Raw genomic sequence first — 17,061 nt, forward strand, 5'->3', positions numbered from 1 at the left:
AAATTCATAGGGAATCTTTTATTTGTAGTGTCTTATGTGCTATAATGAGCCAACATAATAAGCTACTATTTTCATAAAAAACTATGTTTATGAAAAACGAGATATTGAGATAAATGCTGAATTCCGCTCATAAATTGCTATTGATGATATCTGTCTCCATTTATCTCTAATTTGAATGAAGGTAAATGTTATCTATTTAAATATTCTTTTAGTTTTTCTATTGTTATCTTAAAATTTTGATCAAAAGTCACGAATATATTAAACCTTTTTATAAATTTTGTTTATTTTAATATTTTACTTTTTAACCATAAAATATAAAGTATAAAGAACTAAATACAGGGTTCTTCTAAGATAAAAATTTCCGACTATAATAACGAAATCATATACGTATAATTAATGTGACAATAAAGTCATATACATATGGATTCTTATAAATATGTGATTTCACGGTTTTGTTAGTTTAGAAAAATCCTGTATTTATAATCTCACATAAGTTACATTACACAGTTAAAAAATAAAATTATCTCCAAGCAAAAGTTACACTTGAATTTAATACTTTAAGTGGTTTTTTAATATGATAATTAACTAATGTATAAACAACGCTTTTGAAACTTAACAAGATGATAAAAATTTTATGACACTAAATCGAAATATTTGACATCATACAATTCAAATAATTAGTAAAGTCGTTTAAAGGATCGTTTAACGTTTATCACAAAGACCATTATTTGCGTGAGTATATAACATCGTATTAACTAGTGCTAATTACGTATAATCTGTAAGTATTATAAATTATCAGTTTGAACAAAAATGTCTCCATGATTGCGGTTGGAAACAGCCCGCGATCATAAAAATTGTACACGTCAATTTCATAATGTGCGTAATAGTGTTCGATTAGAAGAAAAAGGTATATAGATAAATATATTTATATAATGTATCTTAATGATACTGATAAATGAGTATAGAACTTTTTAACGATTTTAACTGCTCTAAAAATAATTTTATTCTGAAAAAAATAATTATTACATTAAAAGATATAAAATCTGATTTTAAGAAAGTGTATTATGATATCTATAGATATAAGACACAATTCTTTGACACGACTTTACTTTCGTTGACAATATTTTCTATCTTTTCTTCTACACATTTAATATCTGAATCTTTGAAATAAAGTTTTAACAAAATCTGTTAAGAATAATATATCGAACTTGTAATGATTGTTTATAATATATTTACGTGAAGTGGTTAATAAGATTATGCCTGTGATCAATTTTTATTACAAAAAATGTGCTTCTTTTATTTCTACATCTAGAGAGTGAGTGAATTTATAATACAGTAGGAAAAAGATAACGCTTAAAACATTCGTCAATGATATGAAATATGATTAATCATCATAATGTCTTGATGTATGCTATTTATCAATTATATTGTACTTATCCATTATAAAATATTTTATTCATTGTTGTCGCTATATACGACAGTTTTATTTTTCTTTAGTCTGGTATCTTAATCTTTTTCTCGGTATGTGTATGCATTTTTTAATATATAAACCAGAAAGCAAGGGCTTTCATTTATTCATTTTCACAACTGTTTCCTTTATTTTTATTAATACATCTTTTGAATTGCTTTTTGTACACAAACGTTATTCCAATTTGTTTGATAACCTTTTTTTGAAGATCCTAATTTTCTGATCGTATATACTTTGTAATTTTTTAAATACGTACGAAATCTAACTCTATATGCATTTGAGTATATTTAATAATAGTCTCCAATTTTTATGATAAAAAACAAATGAAAAGCGTAATATCAAAAAAATATACATAAGTAAAATTTGTTTATTTATGTACGTAACATTTGAAACTTGCAATTGCACAAATAACTACAATTACTATCGCAGACATTTTTACACTTAATGTTCCTTGATACTTATATTTTAATTACTTTTTATCCTTTCTTAGCCATTATCACTATTCTTCTTTTGTCTGTTTAAGTATATTATATACTGAATACGACATTTTAAGAAGCTAAAGAATATATCAATATTAACGTAACATTTTTTAACTAAATTGTTTCTTAATAAACCGGCGGCACAAGACGCTTGTTTTTTCACTAAATTCTTAACTAAATTAGATTCTTGCTATTGTATTGGCTGCAATATTGACAGTATCAGCATCGCAAACAATACGATGGCAAGAATTTAATCCATCTAGCAATTCAACAAGAAAACGGGTATCATGTGCCGCACAATTTTACAGTTATAACAAATTAATCTCTAACCTTCACGAATGAATCTAGATTCACCGTAAGAATATGGGCACTAGAAAATTCGATTGGTATCAGAGAGCGATTCATAATCATTATAAGATTTTCTCTTACTTTTTGATGTGCTGTTATCCAATCCATTCCAAAAATTTCATCGGAAAATTGAATGCTCTACAATAGAAGTTATCAAATAAATACAGTTACATGTAATACAGTTATATGTAATATTTCTTATTGCAACTGTAAGTAATATTTAATGTATTATATATCAATATAAATGTTAAATTTAAATTAAAAATTATATTTCTTATTTATTACTATTGATGTAATGCTGAGATTCTGTTATCAACATTTTTTTATTAAATGCATTCGATATATGTACACAAAATCAGTACCTTTAATTTCACTTCGTTCCCGCACCAACAATAAATAAGAATTTGCAAACACATACAGATTGTGTATAACATCAATGGAATATATTTTGAACTCAACGTGGTTTTCGCTAATCGATATAGATTGGAACATACTACTAGCATACTTGCAATGAATTGAACGGCAATTATAAATCTGAACTTTTCATTCATCGTGTATGCAAATCTAGAAAAAAAGAGTAATATTACCCTTGAAATGATTATTATTGCTCATAACTAATTAAATATTACAATATTTTGAATTGAATTAAACAATTGTTATCTAATTAATAAACAAAATTTAACATTTAAACACGCATAATTACAAATAAAATATAAATAAAGTTCTGTGTATGTGTATTCGTGCGCGCGCACGCAACGTTGTGTACTCTTTACCTTAAGATTAATTAAGAGAAACATTTAAGCAAATAAAATTCTATATAAAGACTAACTTGTAGATATGATCGTGCTGACGCACACATTCACCCAAGTCGCCTCGATTGCGTAACGATTTTCTCACACGGCACTCTAAGATTTCGATTTGGCAGTAAATATGTAGCAGCAATCCACAAATCATTATATCGCAAGCAACATTCACGATCGACGCAGCCGTTAAGCTCATTAATTGACGAAAGTATATGAGATAATACACTGTATCGGACCATTCGAAAAGTATCCATTCTCTATACGCTAAATTTCCTTGCCGAAAATCCGTAAACAAAGACGTTAAATTCATGCTGCCGCACGTTACCTCAATAAGTACCGTATAGATTATAGAATTGGTCCTGCAAAATGACTGAAGGCTGAACTAATTCACGATGACTTTGTTTTGTATTTTTCTCCTTTAATTAAAAAGAAAGAAAAAAATATATTTTCTACTTCTTTCATAAAATAACAAAAAGATTTTCATTTATTACTTATTTTATTAATAAAAATCGTATCTTGTATTTGTCGTTTTTGCCAATTAAATTTAAAAAATGCAAAATAATTATATAAATATGTAACGTTAATAATTATGTGTTAGAACTAATATAAAGGAAACCATGAGAAAATAAAATTAAAATATACGGATCTTTTTATTCTTTATATAAAAGCAACTTCTTACCGTATTATGTTATTATATTTTTGTCGAATCTCAATTTCATCTGGTTCCAAAGGTCTAAATGGTTTCTCAACCAATGCGCCAGTTAATATCTCGATATTCTTGCGATTTAGCAATAGACTGAGCATCTTGCAGCAAGCGATAATCATGGCAAGCATTATATAAAAAGTATCCGTAAAATCGTCCGCATTATTAACATTCAGGATAATATCCATGAGTTGTGGCAACATGAAAGTAAGCAGTAGTAAACATACAAAAATTGTATATACATTATACACTGTCCGTTTCCATAATGAAGACCAGGAGACTGGTGGCCGGCATCCTGCTACCGTAAGGATTTTAAGTGGAAATTGCATAACTTGCATTTCTTGAAATATCTTTTATTCGCTCTCTAGTTTAAAATAAAACACTTATTATATCTATATATAATATATATACTATTGTATATGTATTATACAAGAGACATAATTATGTGATGTAATTATGAAAGATACAGAAAATATTATATGCATAAGCTAAAATTTTTTAAATAAATAAACTTAGATGCTTCTATTTCAAAGAACAGTTTAAAATATTTATACGAAAATTATAATGACATTGTATAATTTAGATTTTATTTTTATATTTTAATTTTATATATATATATATATATATTTTTTTTTTATCTTTAATAAACGTAAAATATGTTTATTGTTGTGTAGAAGACAAAATAATCCAGATATGTTTAACACTGTTTTTATTGTGGATGATTTAAATACTTATACGAGATATCAGTCTTGCCTTTATATGAACACTAAGCTTCGTATCGTTCACTGGAAAAATCGACTTCGTTCGCTTTCTTCTCGTTGGCTCGATTAATTCTGAGGGACACTGAAGGTTAAAAGGATACTTATAATTATATAGCGATTTTTGTAGTTAGTCGCGACCAACCGTTGTCAAATTAGACACATGGATTAGTCGTATTATTTTTCACGTGAAATAAGGATGCCAAACTCAATTACCCGTTTCTACAATCGTAGAATACGTTTATTTTGATGAAGTACTGTGTATGAATGTATGTAGTATAGTGTAACGTAGTGGACCTATTTTTACAATAATTTGTTACATGCAACATTTTATATTGTAAATCTAAAATTGATAATTGAATAAACTTCAATGACTTGCATAATTAACTAATTTATTCAATGGATATTGTGTAAACAAAATAAATATTGTGCAGAATTGCATTTGATTTATTAACTTTAGAAAATAATATTCAATAATATAAATAACTTACAAAGATAAAAAATATTAAGCAATTTCAAGTAAACATTATACATTGATTTAAAAACAATTTTGCGGAACTTCGACAAATCTTACAATGTCTATAGACACGCAACGTTACTTTCTGCATTCATTGTTCGTCTCTTTGTAGCCCATGGCGGAGAGCTATACATGCTATCATGATAATTATATGCATACGTAACTTGTAATATATTCCGACTGGTAATAATACTTTGGTAAAATAATATGCATAGCTGTGTGTCTTTTTTGCGACCTTTATATAAACTGTTAGGTAATACATTAAAATGGTCTAACGGAAAAAAAACTTGTCGACAACAAAACTCTTAGACCATAAATTAAGGTGTGTCACCATAAAATTTTGATGTAAATAATCTATACTTACATACAAAAAATATGGAATTTGTTAGTGTCGTCAGTTCCACCTCACATCTGGCTGTCATCGTTAATTCTGTTACTCATATTAATCGATAATTCTGGCAGGATACAAGCGGTTAAAAGAGCTTATTAAATATACATATATGTGTAAAGCAAATATACATGCTGTATTACCTTTAGTTAATTCTGAGCTAGTCAAAATATCATATTGCACAGAATTGCATTTTATTTATTTACTTTGAAGAATAATAATCACGTATTATGTATATAAAGTAAGGAGAGAAAAGAGAGAAAAAGTATCAAAAAAATTTTATATTAAAAATTTTTCTCATTGAAGATTAAATAAAGTAAAAATGTGTGTGTGTGTTTTAAATAGATAAATAATAAAAATAAAAATAAAGCAGTAGAAATTATAGAAGATTGTAAAAAAAATTCTAATAAAAAAGAAGACGCATACAATAATCAATAATTCTTATTTAATTATTTATTAACATTATATAATATTATAGATAACAGGAAGCTTAAATAATTAATAACATACAGATAACTTAATTAGAAAATATAGTTCGCTAGCTTCTGTAACTAGCTCATACTATCTTCTATTTGTATTGTTTACATTTGTTGTAATATACTATAAGCCGAGTATGATGTTTTAAGTAACTGTAATAAAAAGATAAATCTTTTTTCAAATTTATTTTATAGTTGCTATTTTTATAAAATATTAAATTATATTGCCAAATAATAAAATATGTGTAATACATAATTACTATAATCTCCAAAAAGATTTATGAACAAATTAGCTCTTATATAAAAAGGACAGTATGTAATTTTTGTAATACAGTTATTTAACACGATTAAAAAGATAGATCAAATTTTGTTATGAATGTTATAAATTTTTAGTGTATGAATTATAAAAATTGAAGTATCTATTACATTTTTAATAAAATGTATATTATTATTAATTCATAATTAATTGTTTAGTGACAATAGACTTGTTATACTCACGATCATGAAAGAATCAAAGTTATCGAAAGAATGTATGCGCTAGAAAATTCAATAAATATTAATGAGTAATTCATAGTTATTAATAAATTCTGTTTTCTGTTTTGCATCTTTGTTCCATTCCAAAGATATTAACAATGAGTTGAACACTCTATGTTAAATAATAAATTAAAAAACGTTATACAAGATTCTTCAAAATAAATTGCAACTAATTTTCTTATATCAATTATAGAATTTTTTGTTGTTACAGTGGTTTTTCATAAGCTGAAAATTTTATTCCTAAAATCGATGGATGGAGTTTTACAATAAAGTGGATTTATAATAAAACTAAATTTTATATTTAGGAAGTTTTTAATATCGCATAAGTATTGAATAAATTATACAATACTGCACAATTCTTTAACACGATTTTACTTTCGCCGACGATATTTTCTCTCTTTTTTTCTATACATTTAATATTTGAATCTTCAAAATAAAGTTTTAACATAGTCTGTTAAAAATAATATCAAAACTTGCAATGATTGTCTACAATATAACATATTTACGTAAGATAGTTAATAAGATTACGCCTGTGATCAATTTTTATTGCGAAAATGTATTTCTTTTATTTCTACATTTAGAGAGTGAGTAAATTTGTAATACAGTAGGAAAGATATAACGCTTAAAATGTTCATCAATATGATATGAAATATGACTAATCTTCATAATGTCTTGATATACGCTATTTATCGATACACAAACATTTTCTTTATTATCTTTCACGTTTAGAATTTAACGTATCATAGAGTATTATTTATACTCAACATAATCAAGCAAAAGAGTGTTCAGAACTCATTTATTATTAAGACTATATATCGTCAAACAAAAAATTAATATTTTTAATAATATATAAATTTCTATGACGTCACAGTTTTGTATTTGCGATAATGTAATTAAACAATAATATTATGTGGAGTTTTTTCCATTTAAAATATAAATATCATTTAAAATAAAATTATATATTTTAAATTCTCCAGTATTATCCTGTATATAAAAATATTAAAACAATATTATTTAGAAGTAACTGTTTCATTATTTGGTTACATATTTTTAATATATTCTGGTATTAAATACCAAAAATTTAAAAATATTTAAAAAGAACCAGTCGTTATCAATTGCTAGAATATTATTTTTTTAGTTTTATCTTAATTAGAGCAACAATTATTTACCTCTTTACAGTTAAAAATATTTAACATTTATTACTAATTAGAAGACATCTAGTACTAATGTATATATTAATATGCATTATTATGGAAATGAACAAATTACACATTAATATCAGTAACTTTTAACTTGCCTTTATACTGTTATTCCTGTATTTGCGATAGCAAATTATAAGCAGAATATGATGTTTTAAGCAGCTACAATAATTATAAATATATTTAAATTTTAAAATTAAAAAAAAAATAATTTCAAATTTACATTTTAAATATTGTTGATTCCTGTTCATGATTACTTATTATAATCTTACTTCTAATGCATATAATATAAAAAAAAATACTGTTTTAAAAATATTACTTTAAAAAAAGTTTTATCATTAGGTAAAAAAGACAGAAATTTTATTATAATAACTATAGATGATCCAATTTTGAATGAATTAAAGTATGTGGTTATATATATATATATTTTTTTTATTTAATGGTTAAGAAAAAGAGCGAATGATAGAATAAAAGATTGAACAAAAGCAAAAATGAGAGAGTAAATAGCTGAGAGTCACTGAAAGATTGAATAAGCATAAAAAATCTGTACTTCATAATACGCTACAAAATTCAATTTTTATGTTATACTTTATACTCACCGCTACAAAAGAATCTAAATTCATGTTAAAAATGTATGCACTGTTAAATTCAATAGGTTTCATTGCGCGAATCATAATTATCAAAAGACTTTTTCTAGTTTTACAGTCCAATGCTATCCATTCTATTTCGAAAATACTATCGACCAGTTGAAGACTCTATACACATTTATGACATATTTTAATATATTACATATTTTACTCCTAAGTTCTTTATAGAAAAGCGTACGATAATTAATATATGTATACATACACATAATACACATGTTTATGCATATATGTATGCGTACACAATAATTTCAAATACGATAATATTAGTATGCATACCATAACTTTCAGTTTATTTCCAAACCAGCAATAGATGAAAATTTGTATAAGTACGCACATTGTATATGCAAAAAACGCAATAAAATCTACAATTAATTCAGTTCTAGTTAATTGATACAAATTTGAGCAGACTACGAATGTACTTGCTACGAATTGAAATGCAATTATCCTCCTAAATCTTTCGTTAGTCGCGTTTGCGAATCTGTAAAGAAAATATTTTTATCCCAAGCATTAAAATTAAATGTCTTCAAAAAATTAGAGATATATAAAAAATAGCTCTTCCATAATATTTAATATTAATAATCAAAATAAAAAATAAAAAAATATTTATTAAAATATTTGTTAAAATAATAAATTTAATATCGCAATTCAAGAACAAAATATGAATATAACTATACAAATAATAACTAGAATAAATAGGAATAATATTTTAATAAAAGTTTTAACTACCTAACTATGCATATTTTAAGATTTGAAATTACGTAAATAAGAAAATGTAAATAAAAAAAATTTTAGTATTATATTACTATATTTACAATCAATTATTAAATATTCCATGTTAAGTCTAATAAAATGTTCACACACAACACACAAAAACACATACAAAGACTAACTCGATTATGTGACGATGTTGGCGTACGCAGTCACGTAGAGTATTTTGGCCATTTATAAGACCCTTCAAACGATATTGTAAGATCGTAATTTGACAGCATACATGCAATAACAAACCAACAATGAGACCGTCACAAGCAACGCTAACAAGGCATGCGAATATCAGTCCTACGTATTGATGAGCGTATGTGAGACAAAATAGCACGAACGATGAATAATCATACGGTATCCATCCTCTAAATGCTAACTGCCCCTTTTTGAAATTTGTCAGTAACGATCTCAAAACATGGCCTGTGTAAGTGATCATAATCAATATGGTATAGCACTTTGTCATGTTCCTTAAAAAATATGAAAAATAATAATGCTGTCTCTATTTCAAAACAAAAATTATTAGTTATCTGTTAATTGAAACGGTAAATAATAATTCTCCTGCCTTTATATAAAATTTATTAATTTATATAAAATTTATTAAAAATATATAAATAATACAAATATACAAAAAATTGAATTGTACATACACATAACATTTATCATATAAATAACATTAAAAGACGATGTGACAAACATCTTCGGAAAAGAATGTTTTGATAATATTCTATTTTTTTAATTATCTTAACGATAGTCCATATTTATAAAATTAATATGACAATTAGTATTTTCCAAAACTATAAATAAAATTTACAATTTTTTTATGTAGTTATTATAAACTAAATATAAATCAAGACATAATTTTTTTGTACTTACTGTATTATCATGTTGAATTTTCGTTGAATTTCGATTTCAACAAGTAGTAATGGTTTAAACGTTCTTTCCGTAAGATTTTGAATTAATTTCGCGAAACTCTCATGATTCACAAACAGATCGAGTATTTTATAGTCGGCAGCAAACATGGTCAACATCGCGTATAAAGTATTAGTAAAATCATCTGGATTATCGACGTTCAGGACAACATCCATAAATTGTGAAAATGTAAAACTGTACATGATACTAATTACTAATAATGTATAGGCATCATATAACGCATGTTTTATCAGCGAAGTCGACGAAAAAGGTCGCCAGCATCCAGCGATTGTGAGAATCGCGAGTGTAAATTTTAGCGAGTTCATACCCTCCAAATAAAATGTCTTTAAATATCTAAACGTAGAAAATGCTTCTTTTTTTAAAAAATGTTCACAATTGCATTAATCTGATATGTACAAAACATGATCTATGTAATTTGTGTTGTAACGTTTTGAGATGCTCTTCGTGTGCTCCATTGATATTTGTGTTGCGTGTTATTGTCGTCAGTGACGAATTAGCTGAGGAGATACGGATTTTACAATGTTTATAGCTCGCGATATTTTTACTGAATTTTCCTCTCAAATATGTAACATCGTAATAGCAAACCTAGACTAATATTTTCCGTGAATTGACGATTTCATGAGAATTCCATTCTTATACCTATATATAATAATATAATATAGTTATTAACAATAGTTCAGATATACGAGTATAAGAAATTTTGATACATTGTTGTACTCGTCCATTATAAAATATTTTATTCATTGTCGTTGTCTGCGACTTCAGTTTTCTTTAGTCTGGCGTTCCGTGTCTTTTTCTCGGTATCTGTATGCATTTTTTATTAAGTATAAATGCGGAAAGCATGATAGCCTCAATGTATTCAATTCTGCAACGTGAATACGTGACACATTGTATGATATTTGGATAATAATCAAAATAATTTATTCGTTATAATCATTTCTACAGGACTTTTTAACTTTACAATGTTTTTTTAAATAAGTTTATAAGATTTTTGTAAAAAAAAGTACAATCAAATTCCAATCGGATAATGACAGTATTTATGATACCAGAATCTTTAACATTTCATTTTATAGATATCTATAGACGGTGTCTTTTTCCGCTTACAAACTATTCAATATTCATTATTATTATGTAGAAACATCGCATTTACTAATAAGATATATTTTTTTAATTTCAGATTGAGGTTTTAGTGGGGAATCTTTTGACTGTAGTATCTTATGCGCCATAATGAGCCAACATAATAAGCTATTCTCATATAAAAAACGAGATAGTGGAATAAATAATGGATTTTTGCTGTCCGCTTACAAATTGCCATTGATGATATCTGCTTCTATTTATCTTCAATTTTAATGAAGGTAAAAGTTATGTGCCTAAATATTCTTTTAGTTTTTCTACTGATATCTTAAAATTCTGATCAGAAGTCACGAATATATTAAATTTTTCTATAAATTTTATTTATTTTAATATTTTCCTTTTTAAAGTAGTATAAAGAACTAAATATAGGGTTCTTCTAATAAGATAAAAATTTCTGTCTATAACAATGAATTCATACCTGTATACGTATAATTAATATGATAATGAAATCATATACATATGTATTCTTATAAATATATAATTTCACAGTCAGAGGTTTTGTAGTTTAGAAAAATCCTATATTTAAATCTCACATAAGTTATATTACATAGTTAAAAAATTAAATTATCTCAAAACAAAAGTTACACTCGAATTTAAGTGATTTTTTTTAATAAGATAATTAACTAATGTAGCAACGCTTTTGGAACTTAACATGGTGATAAAAATTTTATAACACTTAGTCGAAATATTTAACATTATACAATTCAAATAATTAATGAAGTCGTTAAGATCATTAACGTTCATCATAAGAGTTTATTATTTGTGTGAAGGTATATAACATCGTATTAACTAATGCTAATTATATAAAATCTGTAAATATTGTAAATTATCAATTCAAAAAAAGATGTCTCCATGATTGCGGTTGCAAACAGCCACCGATCATAAAAATTGTACACGTCAATTTCATATTATATATAATAGTGTTTGATCAAAAGAAAAAGATATATATATATATATATATCTTTTCTTTCAGTGTTATTTATCATATTTATATCATATTTATTTTACTATCTAAATTGTTGCAGCAACCAATCTTTTTTTTTCAGTGAAGTATAGAACTTTTTAGTGATTTTAACTCAAAATGATTTTATTCTAAAAATGATCATCACACGTGAAAATATATAAAATATAATTTCAAGAAGGTGTATTATATCTAGACATATGACATAATTCTTTGGCATAATGCTTTGTCTGACGATATTTTGTCTTTTTTTTTCTATACATTTAATATCTGTATTTTCGTAATAAAGTTTTAACAAAATCTGTTAAGAATAATATCAAACTTGTAATGATTGTTTATAATAAAATATATTTATGTAAGATAGTTAATAAGTGATCAATTTTTATTGCAAAAAATGTACTTCTTTCATTTCTACATCTAAAAAATGAGTAAATTTGTAATACAGTAGGAAAAAGATAACACTTAAAATTTATCAATACGATATGAGATATGAGTAATCTTCATAATGTTGAAGTACACTATTTATTTTTAATACACAAAACACTTGTTTTATTATTCTTCACATTTAGAATTTGATGTATCATCTAGTATTGATTTATACTCACGCAACATAATCAAGCGAACGAGTAACATTCATAAAACACATTTATACGACAATTTATAAGACATTTATTGTCAAACAAAAAATTAATTTTCTTAATAATATCTCTATGACGTCACCTTTTTTTTATTTGCAATAATGTATTTAAATTATAATATAATGTGTAATTTTTTTCTACTAGAAATAGAAATGTATTATATATTTTAGATTCTCCAGTATTATCCTGTATATAAAAATATTAAACAATTATTCAGAAATAAATGTTTCATATTTTATTACATATTTTAAATATATTCTAATATAAAATACAAAATGTTTAAAAGAAAATAGTCGTTATTAATTGCCAGAATATTATTTTTTCAGTCTTATCTTAATTAGAACAACAATTATTTACATTTTTTGTAGATAATAATATTTAATATTTATTGTTAATCAGCATTTTACTAGCTTATTTATACATTACCGTTATAATTAAATTAAGCATTAATAATAAATTTTTGCAATTTTTTACTTGCCTTTGTACTGTTATTCCTGTATTTGGGTTAGCAAATTGTAAGCAGAATATGACGTTTTAAGCAACTGTAATAATTATAAATATATTCAAACTGTTTAAAAGTCTTTAAGAAAGGTAACTATCTGTATAATTAAAATTTATTATTACAAATTGTTATATTATGATTTGTAATTATTAATCATGGTGTTATTTGTAATAACATGTATTGTATAATACATTATAGAGAAAAATATTTTTATTGAAGTATTATTTTGGAAGTCTTAATCAAAAAGTTAAAAAGATAAAAATTTTTTAGTTAACGGTTATTCTACTTTCGGATAAAGTATGTCGTTAATTTACCTAATGGATAAAAAAGGGAATGAGAAATAGATATTGCACGAAAGCGAGAATGAGAGAGAATTAGCTGACAATGAGATTTATTGAAAAGTGCGACAAGTCTTTAAAAATTATATTTCGTACCATTTTATAAAATTTTACTTTTTTATACTTTTTACTATATTTTTATACTCACCGCTACAAAAGAATCTAAATTCATGTTAAAAATGTGTGCACTGTGAAATTCAATAGGTTTCATTGCGCAAATCATAATTATCAAAAGACTCTTTTTAGTTTTATGGTCCAATGCTATCCATTCTATTTCGAAAATACTATCGATCAATTGAAGGCTCTATAAATTTATAATATTTAAATGTTTTACTTCTAAGCTTTTTACTTCTAAGCTTTTTACTTCTAAGCTTTTTACTTCTAAGCTTTTTACTTCTAAGCTTTTTTTTATAAAAGACATAATAATAATATATATACATATATTGTGCTTATACATATAAACATGTACAATATAATTTGCGTAAAATGCATACCATCAGTTTGAGTTTATTTCCAAACCAGCAATAAATAAAAATTTGCACAAGTACACAAATTGTGTATGCAAAAAGGATAATTAAATCTACTATTAATTTTGCCCTAGTTAATTGATACAAGTTTGAACAGACTACCAATGTACTTGCTACAAATTGAACCGCGATGATTCTCGTGAATCTCTCGTTAGTCGTGTATGCAAATCTGCAAAGAAAATATTTTTATCCTAAGCATTAAAACTAATCGTCTTAAAAAATTAAAAAATAAGTCATTATGTGTTACTTAATATATGTTGCACGAAGAAAGATTAATATACTTTGAGGTAATGGTCATTTTAAATAAAATATTCATACTCATAGCCAAACATGACGTGTGCTCTATTCCTAATGGTTTTAAAAATAATTTAAACAATAAAGTTGTTAAAAATATTTTAAAAACTAAACACATTGAAATCAGCGCCTTATAGATCACAGTAAGATGTTGAACTACTGATTTAATATACATTCAATAAAATTGATTGAATTTTATTGAATGTATATTAAATCAGTAGTTCAACATCTTACTGTGATCTATAAGGCGCTGATTTCAATGTGTTTAGTTTGAAAATGTTAGATCCTGTCAATCGATATTTTAAAAACTTTAAAATTTGTCTTTCAAACAATGAATTATTAGAAAATATAGTATCTCTTTCTTAATTTTGCAATAATTTCGGAAATTTTTCAGAATGGGATATACGTTTATGTAAACATTTTTCGGAAATCTTGAAAACACAAAATAGGACATATATTTGTATGAACAACTTTGCTTAAAATACTGTATTGACATCTTTGCTTAAAATGACCGATACCATCATCTCCTAGAATAATGACTTTTTCTTTTAGAACACCATGTATTAATAGTTAAAAGAAAACATAAAGTATTAAGATAATAAATTTAACATCGCAATTCAAGAACAAATATGAATATAACATTAACCGTGTAAATACATATAGGAATAAGTAAATTACAATAGAAATAATACAATATTATAATAGAAGATCCAACTTTTAAGATTTTGAAACATGTCGTATAAATAAGAAAAGTTTTAGGATTATTTTACCAAATTTAGAATTAATTAATTTTCTAAGATTAAATCTAACAAAAAAATTTTTTTTACAAGACTAACTCGATTATGTGATGATGGTGGCGTATACAATCATCCAGAGTATTCTGACCAGTTATAAGACCTTTAAAACGATACTGTAAAATCTTAATTTGACAGCACAGATGCAATAACAGACCAATAATGAGACTGTCACAAGCAACATTAATAAGAGATGCGGATATCACGCCTACGTATTGATGAGTGTATGTAAGACAAAATAGCACGAACGACGAGTAATCATACGGTATCCACCCTCTAAGTATTAACTGCCTTTTTTTGAAACTCGTTAGTAATGATACCACGAAATGGCCTGCGCAAGTGAGCATAATCAAAATAACATAACACATTGCAATATTCCTACAAAACAAAAAAAGTAATTTTGCCTTTATCTCGCAAAACGAAATTTATTTTAATAGAAAAATATTCTCTTACCTCTAAATACAAAATTTATTAAAAATATACAAATAATACAAAAAATTTAAATATATAAACACATATTATTTTTAACGTCAGTAATATTAACAATCTGTGGGAAAAAGTCTTTGAGAAAAAATATTTGATAATTTTCTAACTTTTCTTAACTTTCTTTAATAATTTATGTTTATAAATTTAATATTTTAATTATTATATTAGCAAAACTTTATTATTGCTTGAAATAATTCAAATAATTCTTCAAAATTAAGTATAAGTCAAGATATAATTTGTACTTACTGTATCAACTTGTCAAATTTTCGACGAATTTCGATTTCGATAGGTACTAATGGTTTAAACGTTCCTTCCGTAAGATTTTGAATTAACTCCGCAAAACTCTCATGATTCATCCATAGATTGAATATTTTGTAGCATGCAGCGAATATGGCCAACATCGTGTATGCAGTATTAGTAAAATCGTCTGGATTATCGACGTTTAGGACAATGTCCATAAATTGCGTGAATGTGAAACTATACATAAGGCTAATTACTAATAACGTATAGGCGTTATATAATATATGTTTTCTGAGTGACGTCCACGAGAACGGTCGCCAACATCCAGCGATTGTGAGAATTACGAGTGTAAATTTCAGCGCGTCCATACCCTTTATACAAAATATTCTTTAAATATTCTTTAATTTCTCAACGTAAAACAAACGTCTCTTTTCTTTTTTAAAATAATTTTCACAATTGCATTAATCTAATATGAACAACAACATGATCAACTATGTAATTTGTGTGTAACGTTTTGAAATGATTTTTGTGTGCTCCTTTAATATACGTATTGCGTGTTGGCGTCAATCAGGGATTAGCTGAGGAGATATGGATTTTATAATGTCTATAGCTTGCGATATTTTTATCGAATTTTCCCTTCGAATATGTAATATCATTATTGTAATAATAAACCCGGAATGATGTATTCCGTGAATTGACATTTTCGTGAGAATTCCAATCTTATACCTGTATACAGTAATATAAGTTATTGATAAAAGTTTAGATGTATGGAATCTTGATACATTCATGTACTTATCCATTATAAAATATTTTATTCATTGTTGTCGTTGTATACGACAATTTTATTTTTCCTTAGTCTGGTACCTCAATCTTTTTCTTGGTAGGGTATGCATTTTTTAATAAGTATAAACCGGAGGGAGCTTTAATTTATTCATTTTCGTAACTGTTTTCTTTATTTTTTCTGATATATCTTCTGAATTGCTTCTTGTCACAAATGTTATTCCAATTGTTTGATAATCTTTCTTTGAAGATCTTAATTTCCTTGTAATTTTCTGATCATATAATAGATACTTTGTAATTTTTTAAATACTTACTAAAATGTAACTATATATATATATATATATATATATATATATAT

General features: G+C 25.3%; 2 protein-coding genes across 2 annotated transcripts in view; both read right to left on the reverse strand.

Moving 5' to 3' along the window:
- Window positions 1-1,967: 1,967 nt before the first annotated feature.
- On the reverse strand, window positions 1,968-10,314 carry LOC108745392 (odorant receptor 46a-like). Its single transcript, XM_018481530.1, is given in 8 exon segments — window positions 1,968-2,024; window positions 2,278-2,433; window positions 2,658-2,859; window positions 3,125-3,457; window positions 3,778-4,141; window positions 8,560-8,798; window positions 9,211-9,546; window positions 9,953-10,314. Coding segments are annotated over 8 exon segments (2,049 nt in total).
- Window positions 10,315-13,230: 2,916 nt separating this feature from the next.
- LOC108745393 overlaps window positions 13,231-17,061 on the reverse strand; it is a 6,267-nt gene continuing 2,436 nt past the window's right edge. The window contains exons 3-6 of the mRNA XM_018481531.1: window positions 15,240-15,575; window positions 14,131-14,278; window positions 13,731-13,886; window positions 13,231-13,284 (exon numbers count right to left, since the gene is read on the reverse strand). Of these exons, the coding sequence (XP_018337033.1) occupies window positions 13,231-13,284; window positions 13,731-13,886; window positions 14,131-14,278; window positions 15,240-15,575 (694 nt within the window). The remainder of the gene's footprint in view (window positions 13,285-13,730; window positions 13,887-14,130; window positions 14,279-15,239; window positions 15,576-17,061) is intronic.

This window comes from Trachymyrmex septentrionalis, unplaced genomic scaffold (assembly GCF_001594115.1).
Source record: "Trachymyrmex septentrionalis isolate Tsep2-gDNA-1 unplaced genomic scaffold, Tsep1.0 scaffold14, whole genome shotgun sequence".
NCBI classification, from domain to species: Eukaryota; Metazoa; Arthropoda; class Insecta; order Hymenoptera; family Formicidae; genus Trachymyrmex; species Trachymyrmex septentrionalis.